A 16,537-nucleotide genomic window follows, 5' to 3' on the forward strand; every position below is an offset into this window, starting at 1 on the left:
TGCTGTGTCACTGTGTCACCTGGGTGCTGTACAACCTGGATATTGTGTCACTGTATCACCTGGGTGCTGTGTCACTGTGCCAACAGGGTGCTGTGCCACCTGTGTGTTGTGTCTCTGTGCCACCTGGGTGCTGCGTCACCTGAGTGCTGTGCCACTGTGTCACCTGGGTGCTGCATCACCTGGGTACTGTGTCACTGTGCCACCTGGGTGCCGTTCCAGTTTGTCACCTGTGTGCTACATCACCTGGGTGTTGTGTCACTGTGCCAAATGAGTGCTGTGTCACCTGGGAGCTGTGCCACTGTGTCACCCGGGTGGTGCTTCACCTGGGTTTGTGTAAGTGTGCCACTTCGTTTCTGCGTCACCTGTGTGCTGTGTCACTGTGCCACCGGTGTGTTGTGTTACTGTGCCACCTGGGTGCTGTGCCACCTGGGTGCTGTTTCACTGTGTCACCTTGGTGCTGCATCACCTGAGTGTTGTGTCACTGTGCCACCTGATTGCTGCATCTCGTGGGTTCTGTGTCACTGGATAGATGATAGATAGATAGATAGATAGATAGATAGATAGATAGATAGATGCACACAAAACAATTGCTGGATAGAATATTTTAGGTCTTCTCTGCAGTGAAAGAATTGAGTCGGATGGGGGGACACATTTTGAAAGTTCCCTTGCAAATTGTTGGGCCAAAGATCTTGGCATCAAGTGAACTGATCTCATATTCCCTTGCATGCACCAGCTGCTGGTAAAATCCAACTGCAGCGGGTTGTTGAAAACAATGTTGAAGGCAATGGGGGGAGGAACATGAGAGCAGTGGGAGAAGCATTTGGCAGAAGCCACCTGTTGGCCAGCGCTCAAGATCTATGAGCCTAGAGAGGTGCAGTGGAAATGCTGGTAGCACGAGGCATCTGACTGTGAGGACTGAAGGGAGCTGCTGTGCCACAGCCTGAGCCTCTGGTCGAGCGCTGATCAGCCCTGGGAGCACAGCGAAGGCAATGCGCTGTGCTGCTGGGAGGGACGGAGCCTGGCGGCGCCTCTCCTGGACCCCATTTGAGAGCTGGCTGCCAGCGGGGAAGAGCCTCTTTTGGGGATCCCTCCTGTGGAGCTTTCCAGGGAGCCAGGATAAGGGTGAGGCCTTCATCTCTTCTTTGTGCTGTCACAACCTGCTCTGCCAAACTCTTTGTGTGTTTCTTAATCACAGCGCCTGGATCGCCACTGATTACACAGAGGAGTGAAGGGATTAAAAGAGAAGGTAAGTCACAGAGAAGCATTCCAACTCACTGCTGCATCACAGCACAAGAGTCACAGAACAACTTTTATTGACAGATCATGTAAATAATACAACAACATATATTCATTTATATTTAAGAAAGACATGGGTAAATAACATATTTATTTCTATTTAATTAAGACATATGTAAATGAATCACATATTAATTTCTATTTCATAAAAACGTGAAAACAAATAATATAACATATTTATTTCTATTCCATTAAGGCATACAAATTCAGAATTAACTTCAACCCAATAAAATTAAGGCACAGAACTTCACAATTACCTTAGATCCTACGGAATTAAAGGCATATATCTTCAGAATTACCTTAGATTCCATGGAATTCAAGGCATATGCCTTCAGAATTAGCTTAGATTCTACATAATTAAGGCAGATACCTTCAGAATTAACTGAGATCCCATGGAATTAAGGCATATGCCATCAGAATTAACTTAGACCGTACATAATTAAGGCATATGCCTTCAGAATAAACTTAGATGCTATGGAATTAAGGAATATGCCTTCAGAAATAACTTAGGCCCACAAAATTAAGGCATATGCCTTCAGAATTAACTCATACCCTACGTAATTAAGGCATATTCCTTCAGAATTAAATCAGACTCTACATAATTAAGGCATAGGCCATCACAACTATCATAGATGCTATGGAATTAAGGCCTATGCCTTCAGAATTAACTTAGACCCTATATAATTAAGGCATATGCCTTCAGAATTAAATTCGATTCTACATAATTAAGGCATACGCCTTCAGAATTAACTTAGATTCTACATAATAAAGGCATATACCTTCATAATTAACTGAGATCCTATAGAATTAAAGGCATATACCTTCACAATTAACTTAGACCTATGGAATTAAGGAATATGCCATCAGAATTAACATAGACCCTACATAATTAACGCGTATACCTTCAGAATTAACTTAGATGCTATGGAATTAAGGTATATGCCTTAAGAATTAACTCAGATAGTATAGAATTGAAGGCATATGCCTTCACAATTAACTTAGATCTATGGAATTAAGGCATACGCCACGAGAATTGACTTAGACCCTACTTAATTAAGGCATACGCCTTCAGAAAAAGGTTTAAATCCATGGAATTCAGGCATATACCTTCAGAATTAACTTAGATCCTATGGAATTCATGGCATATGCCTTCAGAATAACTCAGATCCTATGGAATTAAAGGCATATGCCTTCAGAATAATCGTAGACATATGGAATTTAGGCATATGCCATCAGAATTAACTTACATCCTATATGATAAGGGCCTATACCTTCAGAATACAGTTTAATCCCACAAATTAAGGCATATAACTTCAGAATTAACTTAAATCGCACATAATTAAGGCATATGCCTTCACAATTAACTTAGACCCTAAATAATTAAGGCGTATACCTTCAGAATAAATGTTAATTCCATGGAATTAAGGCATACGCCTTCAGAGTTAACTCAGACCCCACATAATTAAGGTATATGCCTTCAGAAATAATTTAGCCCCAGAAAATTAAGACGTATGCCTTCAGAATTAACTTAGATCCTATAGAATTAAAGGCATATGCCTTCACAATTAATTAAGACGTATGGAATTAAGGGATATGCCTTCAGAGTTAGCTTAGATTCTACATAATTAAGGCATACACCTTCAGAATTAACTGAGATGCTATGGAATTAAGGCATATGCCATCAGAATTAACTGAGATCCTATGAAATTAATGCAAATGCCTTCAGACTTAACTTACAACTTACGTAATTAAGGCATATGCCTTCAGAATTAACTTAGATCCTATATAATTAAGGCTTATACCTTCAGAATAAAGTTTAATCCCATGGAATTAAGGCATATACCTTCAGAATTAACTTAAACCCTACATAATTAAGGAATATGCCATCAGAATTAACTTAGACCCAAAATAATTAAGGTATATGCCTTCACAATTAACGTAGATGCTATGCAATTAAGGCATATACTTCAGAATTAACATAGAACCTATATAATTATAGCAGATACCTTGAGAATTAACTTAGATGCAGTGGAATTAAGGCATATGCCTTAAGAATAGATTGAGACACTACATAATTATGGCATATGCCTTCAGAATTAAGTGGGTTTCGTCATAATTAATGCATATGCATTCAGAATTAAATTTGATGCTATGGAATTAAGGCATAATCCTTCAGAATTAGCTCAGATCCTATGGAATTAATGCAAATGCCTTCAGACTTAACTCACAACTTACGTAATTAAGGCATATGATTACACAATTAACATAGACCTATGGAAGTAAGGGATATGCCATAGGAATTAACTTAAACCCTACATAATTAAGGCCTATACCTTCAGAATAAAGTTTAATCCCATGGAATTAAGGCATGTACCTTCACAATTAACTTAGAAACTATATAATACAGGCATATGTCTTCAGAATTAACTCAGATCCTATGGAATTAAAGGCATATGCCTTCACAATTAACTTAGATGCTATGCAATTACTGGCATATGACTTCAGAATTAGCTTAGATTCTATATAATAAAGGCATATGCCTTCAGAATTAACTTACTTGCCACATAATAAAGGCATATGCCCTCAAAATTAACTTAAACCCAACATAATTAAGGCATATGTCTTCCGAATTAAATTGCAACCTATGGAATAAAGGCATGTGCCTTCAATATTAACTTAGATCCTATGTAATTAAAGTCCTATAACTTCATAATTAACTTAGACCTTACATAATTAAGGCATATGCCTTCAGAATTAATTTAGACCCTTGGAATAAAGGCATAGCCCTTCAGAATTAACTTAGACCCTACATAATTAAAGGCAAATGCCTTCAGAATTAACTTAGACCCTACATAATTAAGGCATATGCCTTCAGAATAAAGTTTAAATCCATGGAATTAAGGTATATACCTTCAGAATTAACTTAGATACTATAAAATTCAGGCATATGCCTCCAGAATTAACTTAGATGCTATGGAATTAAGGCATATGCAGTCAGAACTGACTTTGATCTTATGCAATTAAAGACTTATGCCTTCAGAATTAACTTACATCCTATGTAATAAAGGCCTATACCTTCAGAATACAGTTTAATCCCACAAAATTAAGGCATATAACTTCAGAATTAACTTAAACCCCACATAATTAAGGCATATGCCTACAGTATTAACTTAGATAACATGAAATTAAAGCATATGCCTTCAGAATTAACTTAGATCCTACATAATTAAGGCATATTCCTTCAGAATTAACTTAGACCCTACATAATTAAGGCTTATGCATTCAGAACTAACTAAGATTCTTTGCAACTAAAGGCATATGCCATCAGAATTAACTTCGATTTATGCAATTAATGTCATACAGCATCAGAATTAAATTAGATGCTATGGAACTAAGGCATATACCTTCAGATTTAAATTACATCCTATGGATTAAGCCATATGCCTTCACAATTAACTTAGATGCTATGGAATTAAGGCATATGCCTTCAGAATTCTACATAATGAAAGCATATATCTTCAGAATTAACTGAGATCCTATGGAATTAAGGTATATGCCATCAGAATTAACTTAGACAATACATAATTAAGGCATATGCCTTCAGTATAAAGTTTAAATCCATGGAATTAAGGCATATGCCATCAGAATTAACTTAGAGCTATGGAATTAAGGCATATGCCTTCACAATTAACTTAGATGCTATGGAATTAAGGCATATGCCTTCATAGTTAACTTGGTTTCTACATAATTAAGGCCTATGCCTTCAGAGTTAATTTATATGAGATGGAATTAAGGCCTATGCCTTCAGAATTAACTGAGATCCTATTAAATTTAGGGAAATGCTTTCAGACTTAACTAACAACTTACATAATTAAGGCATATGCCTTGAGAATTAACTGAGATCCCATGGAATTAAGGGTAATGCCATCAGAATTAACTGAGACCCTACATAATTAAGGCATATGCCTTCAGAATAATGTTTAAATCCATGGAATTAAGGCATATAACTTCAGAATTAACTTAGATACTATATAATTCAGGCATATGCCTTCAGAATTAACTCAGATTCTATGGCATTAAACGCATATGCCTTCACAATTAACTTAGATGTTATGAAAATAAGGCATATGCCTTCAGAATTAACTTCGATTCTACATAATTAAGGCATACACCTTCAGAATTATCTGAGATGCTATGGAATTAAGTCATATTCTTCAGAATTAACATAGAACCTATATAATTAAGGCGGATACCTTCAGAATGAACTTAGATGCATTGGAATTGAGGCATATGCCTGCAGAATTAACTGAGATCCTAAGGATTTAAAGGCATATGCCATCAGAATTAACTTAGACCCTGCATAATTAAAGCATGTCCCTTCAGAATTAAGTTAGATCCAATGGAATTAAGGAATATGCCTTCATAATTAAATTAAGTCCCATATAATTAAGGCATATGCCTACAGTATTGACTTAGATAACATGAAATTAAAGCATATGCCTTCAGAATTAACTTAGATGCATATTCCTTCAGCCTACATAATTAAGGCATATGCATTCAGAACTAACTAAGATTCTTTGCAACTAAAGGCATATGCCATCAGAATTAACTTCGATTTATGCAATAAATGTCATACAGCATCAGAATTAAATTAGATGCTATGGAACTAAGGCATATACCTTCAGATTTAAATTACATCCTATGGATTAAGCCATATGCCTCCACAATTAAATTAGATGCTATGGAATTAAGGCATATGCCTTCAGAATTCTATATAATGAAAGCATATATCTTCAGAATTAACTCAGATCCTATGGAATTAAGGTATATGCCATCAGAATTAACTTAGACAATACATAATTAAGGCATATGCCTTCAGTATAAAGTTTAAATCCATGGAATTAAGGCATATGCCATCAGAATTAACTTCTATGGAATTAAGGCATATGCCTCACAATTAAATTAGATGCTATGGAATTAAGGCATATGCCTTCATAGTTAACTTAGACCCTGCATACTTAAGGCATATGTCTTCAGATTTAATTTATATGCAATGGAATTAAGGCCTATGCCTTCAGAATTAACTGAGATCCTATTAAATTTAGGGAAATGCTTTCAGACATAACTTACAACTTACATAATTAAGGTATATGCCTTGAGAATTAACTGAGATCCCATGGAATTAAGGGTAATGCCATCAGAATTAGTTTAGACCCTACATAATTAAGGCATATGCCTTCAGAATAATGTTTAAATCCATGGAATTAAGGCATATAACTTCAGAATTAACTTAGATACTATAGAATTCAGGCATATGCCTTCAGAATTAACTCAGATTCTATGGCATTAAACGCATATGCCTTCACAATTAACTTAGATGTTATGAAAATAAGGCATATGCCTTCAGAATTAACTTCGATTCTACATAATTAAGGCATACACCTTCAGAATTAACTGAGATGCTATGGAATTAAGGCATATGCCATCAGAATTAACTTAGACCCAACCTTTGACAATGAACTTAGATGCTATGGAATTAAGGCACATTCTTCAGAATTAACATAGAACCTATATAATTAAGGCGGATACCTTCAGAATGAACTTAGATGCATTGGAATTGAGGCATATGCCTGCAGAATTAACTGAGATCCTAAGGATTTAAAGGCATATGCCATCAGAATTAACTTAGACCCTGCATAATTAAAGCATGTCCCTTCAGAATTAAGTTAGATCCAATGGAATTAAGGAATATGCCTTCATGATTAAATTAAGTCCCATATAATTAAGGCATATGCCTTAAGAATAAACGTAGACCTATGGAATTAAGGCTTATACCTTCAGAATACAGTTTAATCCCACAAAATTAAGGCATATAACTTCAGAATTAACTTATATCCCACATAATTATGGCATATGCCTACAGAATTAACTTAGATTCCATGAAATTAAGGAATATGACTGCAGAATTAACTTAACCCCACATAATTAAGGCCTATACCTTCAGAATAAAGTTTAGTTCCATGGAATTAAGGCATACGCCTTCAGAATTAACATAGATCCTATGGAATTAAGGAATATGCCTTGAGAATTAAGTTAGACACTAAATACTTAAGGCATATGTCTACAGAATTAACTCAGACCCGATGTAATTAAGGCATATTCCTTCAGAATTAACTTAAGCCCTGCATAATTAAGGCATATGCATTCAGAACTAACTAAGATTTCTTGCAACTAAAGGCATATGCCATCAGAATTAACTTCAATTTATGCAATTAATGTCATATAGCATCAGAATTAAATTAGATTCTATGGAACTAAGGCATATACCTTCAGATTTAAATTACATCCCATGGATTAAGCCACATGGCTCCACAATTAACTTAGATGCTATGGAATTAAGGCATATGCCTTCAGAATTCTACTTAATTAAAGCATATATCTTCAGAATTAACTGAGATCCTATGGAACTCAGGCATATACATTCAGAATTAACATAGAACATATATAATTAAGGCATATACCTTCAGATTAAAGTAGATGCCATGGAATTGAGACATATGCCTTCAGAGTTAACTTAGACCCTGCATATTTAAGAGATATGCCTTCAGAATTAACTTACAACGTATGGAATTAAGGTATATGCATACAGAATTTGCTCAGATCCTATAGAATTAAAGGCATATGCCTTCACAATTAATTTAGACCTATGGAATTAAGGCATATTCCTTCACAATTAGCTTAAATGCTATGGAATTCAGGCATATACTTCAGAATTATCATAGAACCTACCTAATTAAGGCAGATACCTTCAGAATTAACTTAGACCCTGCATAATTAAAGCATCCTTTGTAATTAAATTCATAAACCTTAAGAATTAACTTAGACCTTATATAATTAAGGCATATTCCTTCACAATTAACTTAAACCTTACATAATTAAGGCATATTCCTTCAGAATTAATTTAGACCCTACATAATTAAGGCATATGTTTTCAGAATTAACTTAATTCCTATGGAATTAAGGCACTTCACTTCAGAATTAGCTTACATCCTACGGAATTAAAAGACAGAGCTTCATAATCAACTTCGACCCTATGGAATTAAGGCTCACAACTACAGAAGTAACTTAAATGCTATGGAATTAGGTCATAAAACTTCAGAATTAAGTTAGGCATTATGGAATGAGGGCACAGAACTTCAGAATTGACTTAGATCCTATGGAATTATGGCACAGAGCTTCTAAATAGACTTAGATGCTATGGAATTAAGGCTCATAAGTTCAGAATTAACTCCAGTCCTTGTCGTAGAAAGGTCCGCTGGTCATGGCCTCAGGGATCTTTCCTTGCCTGATCTTCTTGGCCCTTAGCTGCTCCAGCTCTCCGGCCCTCAGTTCCCTCCTCGGTGCGCAGAGCTGCCTGCTCTGATGCCGTGGGGATGCAGAGGCGCGGACGCGGCGCTGTGTCCAGAGGCACCGGCTGTCGGTGCGGCCGAAGCGCTGCTTGCTCCCGGCTGAGAAGTCTCTGCAGCTGCCTTGGGAGCAGCGACAGCAAGCGCAGCGGTGCGGGCAGGGTTTGCAGCAGCCGAGCTCCCAGCGCCCGGAAGCCCCACAGTCCACGGCCAGCGGCCGCTCCAGGAGCGTGAAGTGAGGCTGCCGATGGAACTGAAGGACTGCGGCTGTTGGCTGGAGAGCCTGCAGGGAGGAAATGGATGGGAAGGCTCAGGATGCCTGCACCTGCCATACCGAAACACTGCTGCGTTTCAGTGCTGCAGAAGAACGCTTATCAACGCCGGTTTAATCGCTGGTTCCTGATGCAGAAACTTACTTGGGAACCCAGGGCTTGGGGCTTGCTGTCCTCCCAGTACAAGAAACAGTAATGGTTCAGTGTCCGCTTTCTCTCTCCAAAGGAGCTGAAAAAGTTCCAAATACATCCATGAAAACTACATTCCTGCACAGGCAGGCATCTTTCAATCCATGCTTAAAGCAAAAACCCACGTGTGCCGACCAACTGAACGGAACTGAGAAACTGAACCCAAGCAATGGCAGCTTTAAACAAAACGCTCTCAGGCTGCTGTCTGCAGACAGCCTAGAAGCAGGAACCTGACGGGCAAGAAGGAATTGCCATCACCCAACCCTGGAGCTCTCATTCTCCTCTGCCTTGTTCTCCTTTGTTCCATGGCTCTATCTGTGTCGCTGCTTTGGCTCAGTCTGCTCTCTGAGCACGGAACAATCATCTGTGCTGAAGTCTGAACCCTGAGCTCTGCCTAAATGGGAATCCTAAGAAAAACCTTCACACGAGATTGAAGAGAAAAGCAACATCAGGAACAGAAGTATTTCACCTTTCCTTAACGCATACCATCGATGCTGTTCTCCAGGCGTTTAAAACCTTCAGCTTCTGCAGCCTGGTTCTCCATTGCTGCACATACTGATGGACAGCGTTTATCTAAACGTGGGAGGACACAAACATGCTTTTGTTAAGCATGGCTTTTGGTTCGTTCTTATTTGGGTCTTTCCCCTTTCCCCTTCTTCCTTTCCCCTTCTTTCTTTCCCCTTCTTTCTTTCCTCTTCTTTCTTTCCCTGTCTTTCTTTTCCCTTCTTTCTTTCCCCTCTTTCCTTCCCCTTCTTTCCCCTTCTTTCCCCTTTTTCTTTAAAAGGGGGAACAAGAGTGGTCTGAGCAACTGCAAGGAAATTTTGGACTGGACAATTCAGGTCTTGCCCCACTTTACGAGCAGAAACTCCTGCTTTGGATAATACGTTTTGTACCTGCATCATTGGTGAGGCCTGCGCCTCAGTTATCAGGAAGAGGCAAGGAGAATCATAGACCTGTTTGAGTCAGGAGGGACCTTTAAAGCCATCCGACCCAACTCCCCTGCAGTGAACAGGGACACCTATGGCCACACCAGCTTGCTCAGTGATGGCAAAGCCTTCAGGCCAGCAGCTCCTGCTGTTTTCTACTCGCTGCACAGAACAGTGAAGGTATGAGGGCGTTCTTACGTTCCCCTCGAGTTGGGCATTCGCTGAGTCAAGAGCGGCCACCTGAAGCACAGGAACCACTGCTACCCTGAACGCGTCACAGAAAGCTCAGTTGTTCCAAATACTTACGTAGAGTCCTGTGCCCTTCTTGGCTCTGCAGATGTAATACCCCAGGTGCAGCTCCTCAAAGGAGATCTCTGGAAAGTCTGCAGGGAGGCAAACAATCAGCATGCTCCAAAGGGAATGCAACACAAACACAAAATTGCCCTCTAGAGTTACACAAGAAACTGCCCTTGCTGCACCGCCTGCCACCAGTCAGCTCGACTTGGAGACACAGAAAGGACTCCTGGTGCAACTTCAGGGGTGCAAACACACCAAGGAAATACCGTAACCCAGTGCCCCTACCTGTTGCATCGCAAGGCACGTCCTCACCTTGCAGTGCTTCCATTGAGGCACAGCAGTGTGGACAAGGATGGAAATGCAGCCTGAACAGTAGCAGCACTCCTAAAAACGGGACTGACCTGAAACATTAGGCTTGCCCTTCTCAGGACAGTAACATGAAAACATCCACTGTCCAGAAGATTCCCAGGTCGCCATGTCTTCTGCTACCCAGTCCCTAGAAAACACAACATGACAGCAAAGGAAGAAATTACACAGTCAGAAGCCACAGGGCAAAAAGCAAAGTCAAACTCAAATAGCCAAAGCCGCGCCAATGAATTCCATAGGACGCTGCTCAGAGGGAACAGCTGAGGAATGCTACAGCTATCTTGAAAGACACAGCAGTCGCTCTGCTGGACACACAGATGTCCGACAAAGCGTTTTATCGTGAGTAAATCACATCAGGTCTGGAAGAGAAACAAAACCCCCGTGCTTCCTATGGTCCCCCCCCCCACGTCCCACCTTCCATCCCCCGGAACGCATCCTCTCCATTATCCAGAGGAAGCCAGGAAGCACTTCAGCAGCTCGTTGCGAGCGCTTCCCAGGGGACAGGGCCGTCACTTACACAAGTCTCTGCTGTTCATCTCTGTAGTCACCAGCCGGGTTTGCACCGCTTAATGCAGAGCTCGCTTTCTGCAAGGACGCTGCGCCTTTCTTGCCTGCAGCTCCAACACCGCAGGCACCAGAGAGTCCTGCTGCATCGCGGCTGCCACCCGAGGAGCTCTTTGGGAGCGCAGGAGGCTGCACAACGGCTGCAGGAGCGCCCCGTCCTCCTGCAGATCCTCCTTCGTGCTGCAGCGTGGCTGGCTGGAGAAGGTTTGTGTTTCTCCGGGCACGAACAACACGTCCTCCATCGCCTCCGGTGTGCTGGATCACGGCTGCCTGGTTAAGATCTGTGTCTGTCAGGGTAGCATCACCCAATCCTTTCTCAGCTCCTTCCGTGCGCTGGATCACGGGTACCTGGCTGAGGTCTGTCTTTGTTGCAGTAGTGCCCCCCCATCCGGCTCCACTTCCTGTCGTGTTCTGGAGCACAGACGGCTGGCTGAGGCTTGTATTTGTTGGAGTAGAATGTCCCGATCTTCCTACTGCTCCAGCCTCGTGCAGCATCATGGGTGGCTGGCTAAGCTTTCTATCTGTCGGTGGAGCATCTCCCGATCCTCCTACAGCTCTGCTCTTCTTCTCAAACACGGCTCTTCTCTTGTTCTTTAACATGGCTGGCTGGATAAAGTGTGTATTTCTCGGGGTAGCAGCACCCTGACCTCCCACAGCTCCTTCTGTCAGCTGCACTATGGATAGCTGGCTGAGCATGCTGGTTATCTGATCAATGTCTGCCGATCCTCCTACGGCTCCTCCCTTGTCCTGCTTCCTGGAGGGCTGGCTAAGATCTGTATTTCTCTGAGTGTTTCTGGGGGTAGCAGCACCCCGACCTCCCTCAGCTCCTCCCTTGTGCTGGATCATGGGTGCCTGGCCATGCTTGGTATTTCTTTGTGTCATGTCTCCAGATGCTCCTACAGCTCCTTCTGTGAGCTGCACCATGGATAGCTGGCTGAGCATGCTGGTTATCTGGTCAATGTCTCCTGATCCTCCCTCAGCTCCTCCCTTGTGCTGGACCATGGAGGGCTGGCTAAGATCTGCATTTGCCTGAGTGTTTCTCATGGTAGCAGCACCCCGACCTCCTACAGCTCCTTTCGTGTGCTGCACCATGGGTGCCTGGCCATGCTCTGTATTTCTCTGGGTCATGTCTCCCAATCCTCCTACAGCTCTTCTCTTGTTCTGAAATGTGTCCTCTCTCTTGTTCTCAAACACGGCTTTTCTCTTGTTCTTTGACATGGCTGGCTGGATTATGTGAGTGTTACTGGGGGTAGCAGCACCCCGACCTCCCTCAGCTCCTCCCTTGTGCTGGACCATGGAGGGCTGGCTAAGATTTGTATTTGCCTGAGTGTTTCTCATGGTAGCAGCACTTCTGGGGGTAGCAGCACCCCGACCTCCCTCAGCTCCTCCCTTGTGCTGGACCATGGAGGGCTGGCTAAGATTTGTACTTGTCTTAGTGTTACTGGGGGTAGCAGCACCCCGACCTCCCTCAGCTCCTCCCTTGTGCTGGATCATGGGTGCCTGGCCATGCTTGGTATTTCTTTGTGTCATGTCTCCAGATGCTCCTACAGCTCCTTCTGTGAGCTGCACCATGGATAGCTGGCTGAGCATGCTGGTTATCTGGTCAATGTCTCCTGATCCTCCCTCAGCTCCCTCCCTCAGCTCCTCCCTTGTGCTGGACCATGGAGGGCTGGCTAAGATTTGTATTTGCCTGAGTGTTTCTCATGGTAGCAGCACCCCGACCTCCTACAGGTCCTTTCGTGTGCTGCACCATGGGTGCCTGGCCATGCTCTGTATTTCTCTGGGTCATGTCTCCCAATCCTCCTACAGCTCTTCTCTTGTTCTGAAATGTGTCCTCTCTCTTGTTCTCAAACACGGCTTTTCTCTTGTTCTTTGACATGGCTGGCTGGATTATGTGAGTGTTACTGGGGGTAGCAGCACCCCGACCTTTCACAGCTCCTCCCTTGTGCTGGACCATGGAGGGCTGCTGGGGGTAGCAGCACCCCGACCTTTCACAGCTCCTCCCTTCTGCTGGACCATGGAGGGCTGGCCAAGATTTGTAGCTGTCTCAGTGTTTCTGGGGGTAGCAGCACCCCGACCTCCCTCAGCTCCTCCCTTGTGCTGGACCATGGAGGGCTGGCTAACGATCACGGCAGTCTGGGCACTGGCACCCCCTGCTCCTACAGCCCCTCCCACATGCTGGACCATTGTGGGCTGGTTGTGGACTGTGCTTATCTGGTTTCTGGTAGGGCATCTTCCTCCACGTGCTCTCACGCGCTGCAGCACGGATGCCCGGACAGTGTTTCTGTATCTCTGGAAAGTGGAACGCCATCCTCCTCTGGCTCCTCCGACGGAACCTGAAAACAAAGAAGAAAGGATGCAAAGCCATTCGCACAACACCGACCAAGCCAGCAAGAAGTCTTGGCTGGAGGGCCGGGCTCAGAGAGTGGCGGTGAATGGAGTTAAACCCCGCTGGCAACTGGTCGTGAGCGGTGTGCTCGGTGCTGGGCCTGTCCTCCTCAAGATCTTGACTGATGGCCTGGAGGAGGGCATCGAGTGCACCCTCAGTACATTCGCAGATGGCACCAAATTGGCTGGAAGTGTGGATCTGCCAGGGGGTGGCGAGGCCACACAGAGGGATCTGGACAGGCTGGAGAGCTGGGCTGAAGCCCATGGAATAGGTTTCAACAAGGCCAAATGCCGGGTCCTGCACTTGGGCTACAACAACCCCAGGCGACGCTGCAGGCTTGGGGCGGTGTGGCTGGAGGACGGCGTAGAGGAAATGGACCTGGGGGTATGGATGGATGCTGGGCTGAACAGGAGCCAGCAGTGTGCCCAGGTGGCCAGGAAGGCCAAGGGCAGCCTGGCCTGCATCAGAAACAGCGCTGCCAGCAGGAGCAGGGAGGTGATTGTGCCCTGTACTCAGCACTGGTGAGGCCGCACCTCGAGTGCTGCGTCCAGTTTTGGGCCCCTCCCTGCAAGAAAGACGCCGAGGCCCTGGAACGTGTTAAAGGAGGGCAACAGAGCTGGTGAGGGGTCTGGAACACAGGGCTGCTGAGGAGAGGCTGAAGGAGCTGGGAATGTTCAGCCTGGAGAAGAGGAGCTCAGGGGAGACCTCACTGCTCTCTATGACTGCCTGAAGGGAGGCTGCAGTGAGCTGGGGGTCGGCCTCTGCTCTCGTGTCATCAGTGATAGGAGCAGAGGGAACGGCTTCAAGCTACAGCCGGGGAGATTCAGGCTGGACATCAGGAAGTGTTACTTTTTGGAAAGGGCGATCAGGCACTGCAATGGATGCCCAGGGAGGTGGTGGAGTCACCGACCCTGGGGGTGTTGAAGGAAAGACTGGATGTTGTGTTGAGGGACGTGGTTCAGTGGGAGCTGTTGGTAAGAGGTGAACGGTTGGACTGGATGGGCTTTGAGGTCTTTTCCAACCTTGGTGATTCTTTGATTCTATGATTCTAAGTCGGAAGCAAAACGCGCTCCCGGCGAGTCAGCCCGGGCACGGCCGAAACGCAGCCCCCCCCCGCAGCCCGGCCGCGGCGTCCCCGTGCCCGCAGCAGCTCGCCGGCCGTCCCGCGCGATGGGAGCCGCTCCGCGCAGCCCGACCCCCGCCCGGAGCGGCAGCGCCCGGAACGGTCGCGCACGCAGGGGTCCGGTCCGGGCGGACGGCGCCGGCTATGAGCGGCCGTGCCGCCCGGCAGAGGAGCCCCGAGCCGCTTCCCGACGGCGGCTGCCGGAAGGCGCGGTCGCATCGCGGTGTTTCGGGGACGAGCGCCGGTGCGGAGCGGCTCCGCGCGGCAGCTCCCCCCCCGCAGCCCCGCCGCGGCGTCCCCGTGCCAGCAGCGGCTCGCCGGCCGTCCCGCGGGACGGGAGCCGCTCCGCGCAGCCCGACCCCCGCCCGGAGGGGTCCGGTCCGGAAGGACGGCGCCGGCTATCAGCGGCCGTGCCGCCCGGCAGAGGAGCCCCGAGCCGCTTCCCGCGGTCGCAGACGCGGCGCTTCTGGGACGAGACGCGGCACGGAGCGGAGCGGCGCGGCTCCGCACGGCTCCTCCTCCCCCCGCTCCCCGCCGCCCATTCCGTACCTGCGTAGGGGCGCCCCCAGCTGCTGCTGAGCCGCACGCTCCGGCGCTGGTCGCCCAAGCGGCAGCGCCGCCGCAGGATGCGTTGCGAAGCAGACATGGCTGCGAGCCGACCGACTGCTGCCGCCTAATGGCGCCAACCGACAGGCAATAACGGCCGCCTCGGGACCCCGCTCCGTGACGTCGCCGAGGGGAGCCGCGCGCTGAGCGGGGGTTGATGGGATAGGGGAGATCTGGGGGGGAATGGGGGGATAGGAGGGGATGAAGAGAGATGGGGGGATACGGGGGGATACGGGGGGGTGGGGGGGGGGGATGGGGGAAAATAGGGGGGATATGTGGGGAATGTGGAGGATATGGGGGGAGAATGGAGGGGTGCAGGGGATATGGGGGGGCAGGGGGGATATGGGGGGATATGTGTGGGAATGAGGGAAAATGGGGGGATATGGGGGATGGGGGAGATATGGGGAGGATGAGGAGGGCTGGAGGGATGTGGGGGGGTGGACGGAATGGGGGCGATATGGGCGGGCAGGGGCTGGGGGGAAATAAGGGGACGGAGGGTTTGGGGGGGATTTAAGTGGTGTGAGGGGGGGTTGAGAGGGAGAGGGGGGGTTGGGGAGAATGGAGGGGAATGGGGGGGCAGGGGAGATAAGGGGGATGGGAAGGATATGGGGGGATGGGGTCATAAGGGTGGGGAGGGATGGGGGGATGCAGCATATGGGGGGAGTAGGGGGGATAGGGGGAATAAGGGGGGATAGGAGGATTTGTGGGGTGGGGGAGAAAGGGGAAATGGGGGGGATATGAGGGGGTGGTGGACTATGGGGTGAATGGGGAGATATGGGGGGATTTAGGGGGGGATGAGGGGGAATATGGGGGAAACGGGGGGGATTTGGGGGGTAGTGGAGATATGGGGCAGGAATGGGGGGATAGGAGGGGATGAAGAGAGATGGGGGGATGGAGGGAAATATGGGGGATATGGGGGGATGGGGGAAGAATGGGAGGGTGCAGGGGATTTGGGAGGATATGGGGGGGCAGGGGGGATATGGGGGGATTTACGGGGGGATATGGAGGGGCATGGGTGGACAGGGGGGCAATGTGTGGGAATGAGGGGAAATGGGGGGATATGGGGGATAGGGGAGATATGGGGGGGTATGGGGGAATGGGGG

The 16,537-nt window shown here is 46.4% G+C and overlaps 1 protein-coding gene across 17 annotated transcripts; it reads right to left on the reverse strand.

Moving 5' to 3' along the window:
- Window positions 1–1,585: 1,585 nt before the first annotated feature.
- Window positions 1,586–15,653, reverse strand: LOC128079445 (uncharacterized transmembrane protein DDB_G0289901-like). Of its 17 annotated transcripts, none has more exons than XM_052680668.1 (13): window positions 15,378–15,653; window positions 13,395–13,652; window positions 12,690–12,779; window positions 11,270–12,581; window positions 10,788–10,882; window positions 10,396–10,472; window positions 9,650–9,736; window positions 9,119–9,203; window positions 8,163–8,985; window positions 4,207–4,535; window positions 3,099–3,139; window positions 1,966–1,993; window positions 1,586–1,841 (listed from the first exon to the last, which is right to left on the reverse strand). In XM_052680668.1, exons 1-9 carry the CDS (start codon window positions 15,472–15,474, stop codon window positions 8,624–8,626), a joined length of 2,463 nt encoding a protein of 820 aa, XP_052536628.1. In that variant the 5' UTR covers window positions 15,475–15,653; the 3' UTR covers window positions 1,586–1,841; window positions 1,966–1,993; window positions 3,099–3,139; window positions 4,207–4,535; window positions 8,163–8,623. The 17 variants fall into 17 exon arrangements, 14 of the variants coding, with proteins under 14 accessions (XP_052536628.1, XP_052536627.1, XP_052536622.1 ...); XM_052680667.1 differs by lacking the exon at window positions 1,586–1,841 and adding an exon at window positions 2,873–3,057 and having other exon boundaries at window positions 1,853–2,095; XM_052680662.1 differs by lacking the exons at window positions 1,586–1,841; window positions 3,099–3,139 and adding exons at window positions 2,873–3,077; window positions 3,568–3,670 and having other exon boundaries at window positions 1,853–2,095.
- Between the last annotated feature and the right edge of the window lie 884 nt (window positions 15,654–16,537).

This window comes from Tympanuchus pallidicinctus, unplaced genomic scaffold (genome assembly GCF_026119805.1).
Source record: "Tympanuchus pallidicinctus isolate F22 unplaced genomic scaffold, pur_lepc_1.0 scaffold184, whole genome shotgun sequence".
Classification (NCBI taxonomy): Eukaryota; Metazoa; Chordata; class Aves; order Galliformes; family Phasianidae; genus Tympanuchus; species Tympanuchus pallidicinctus.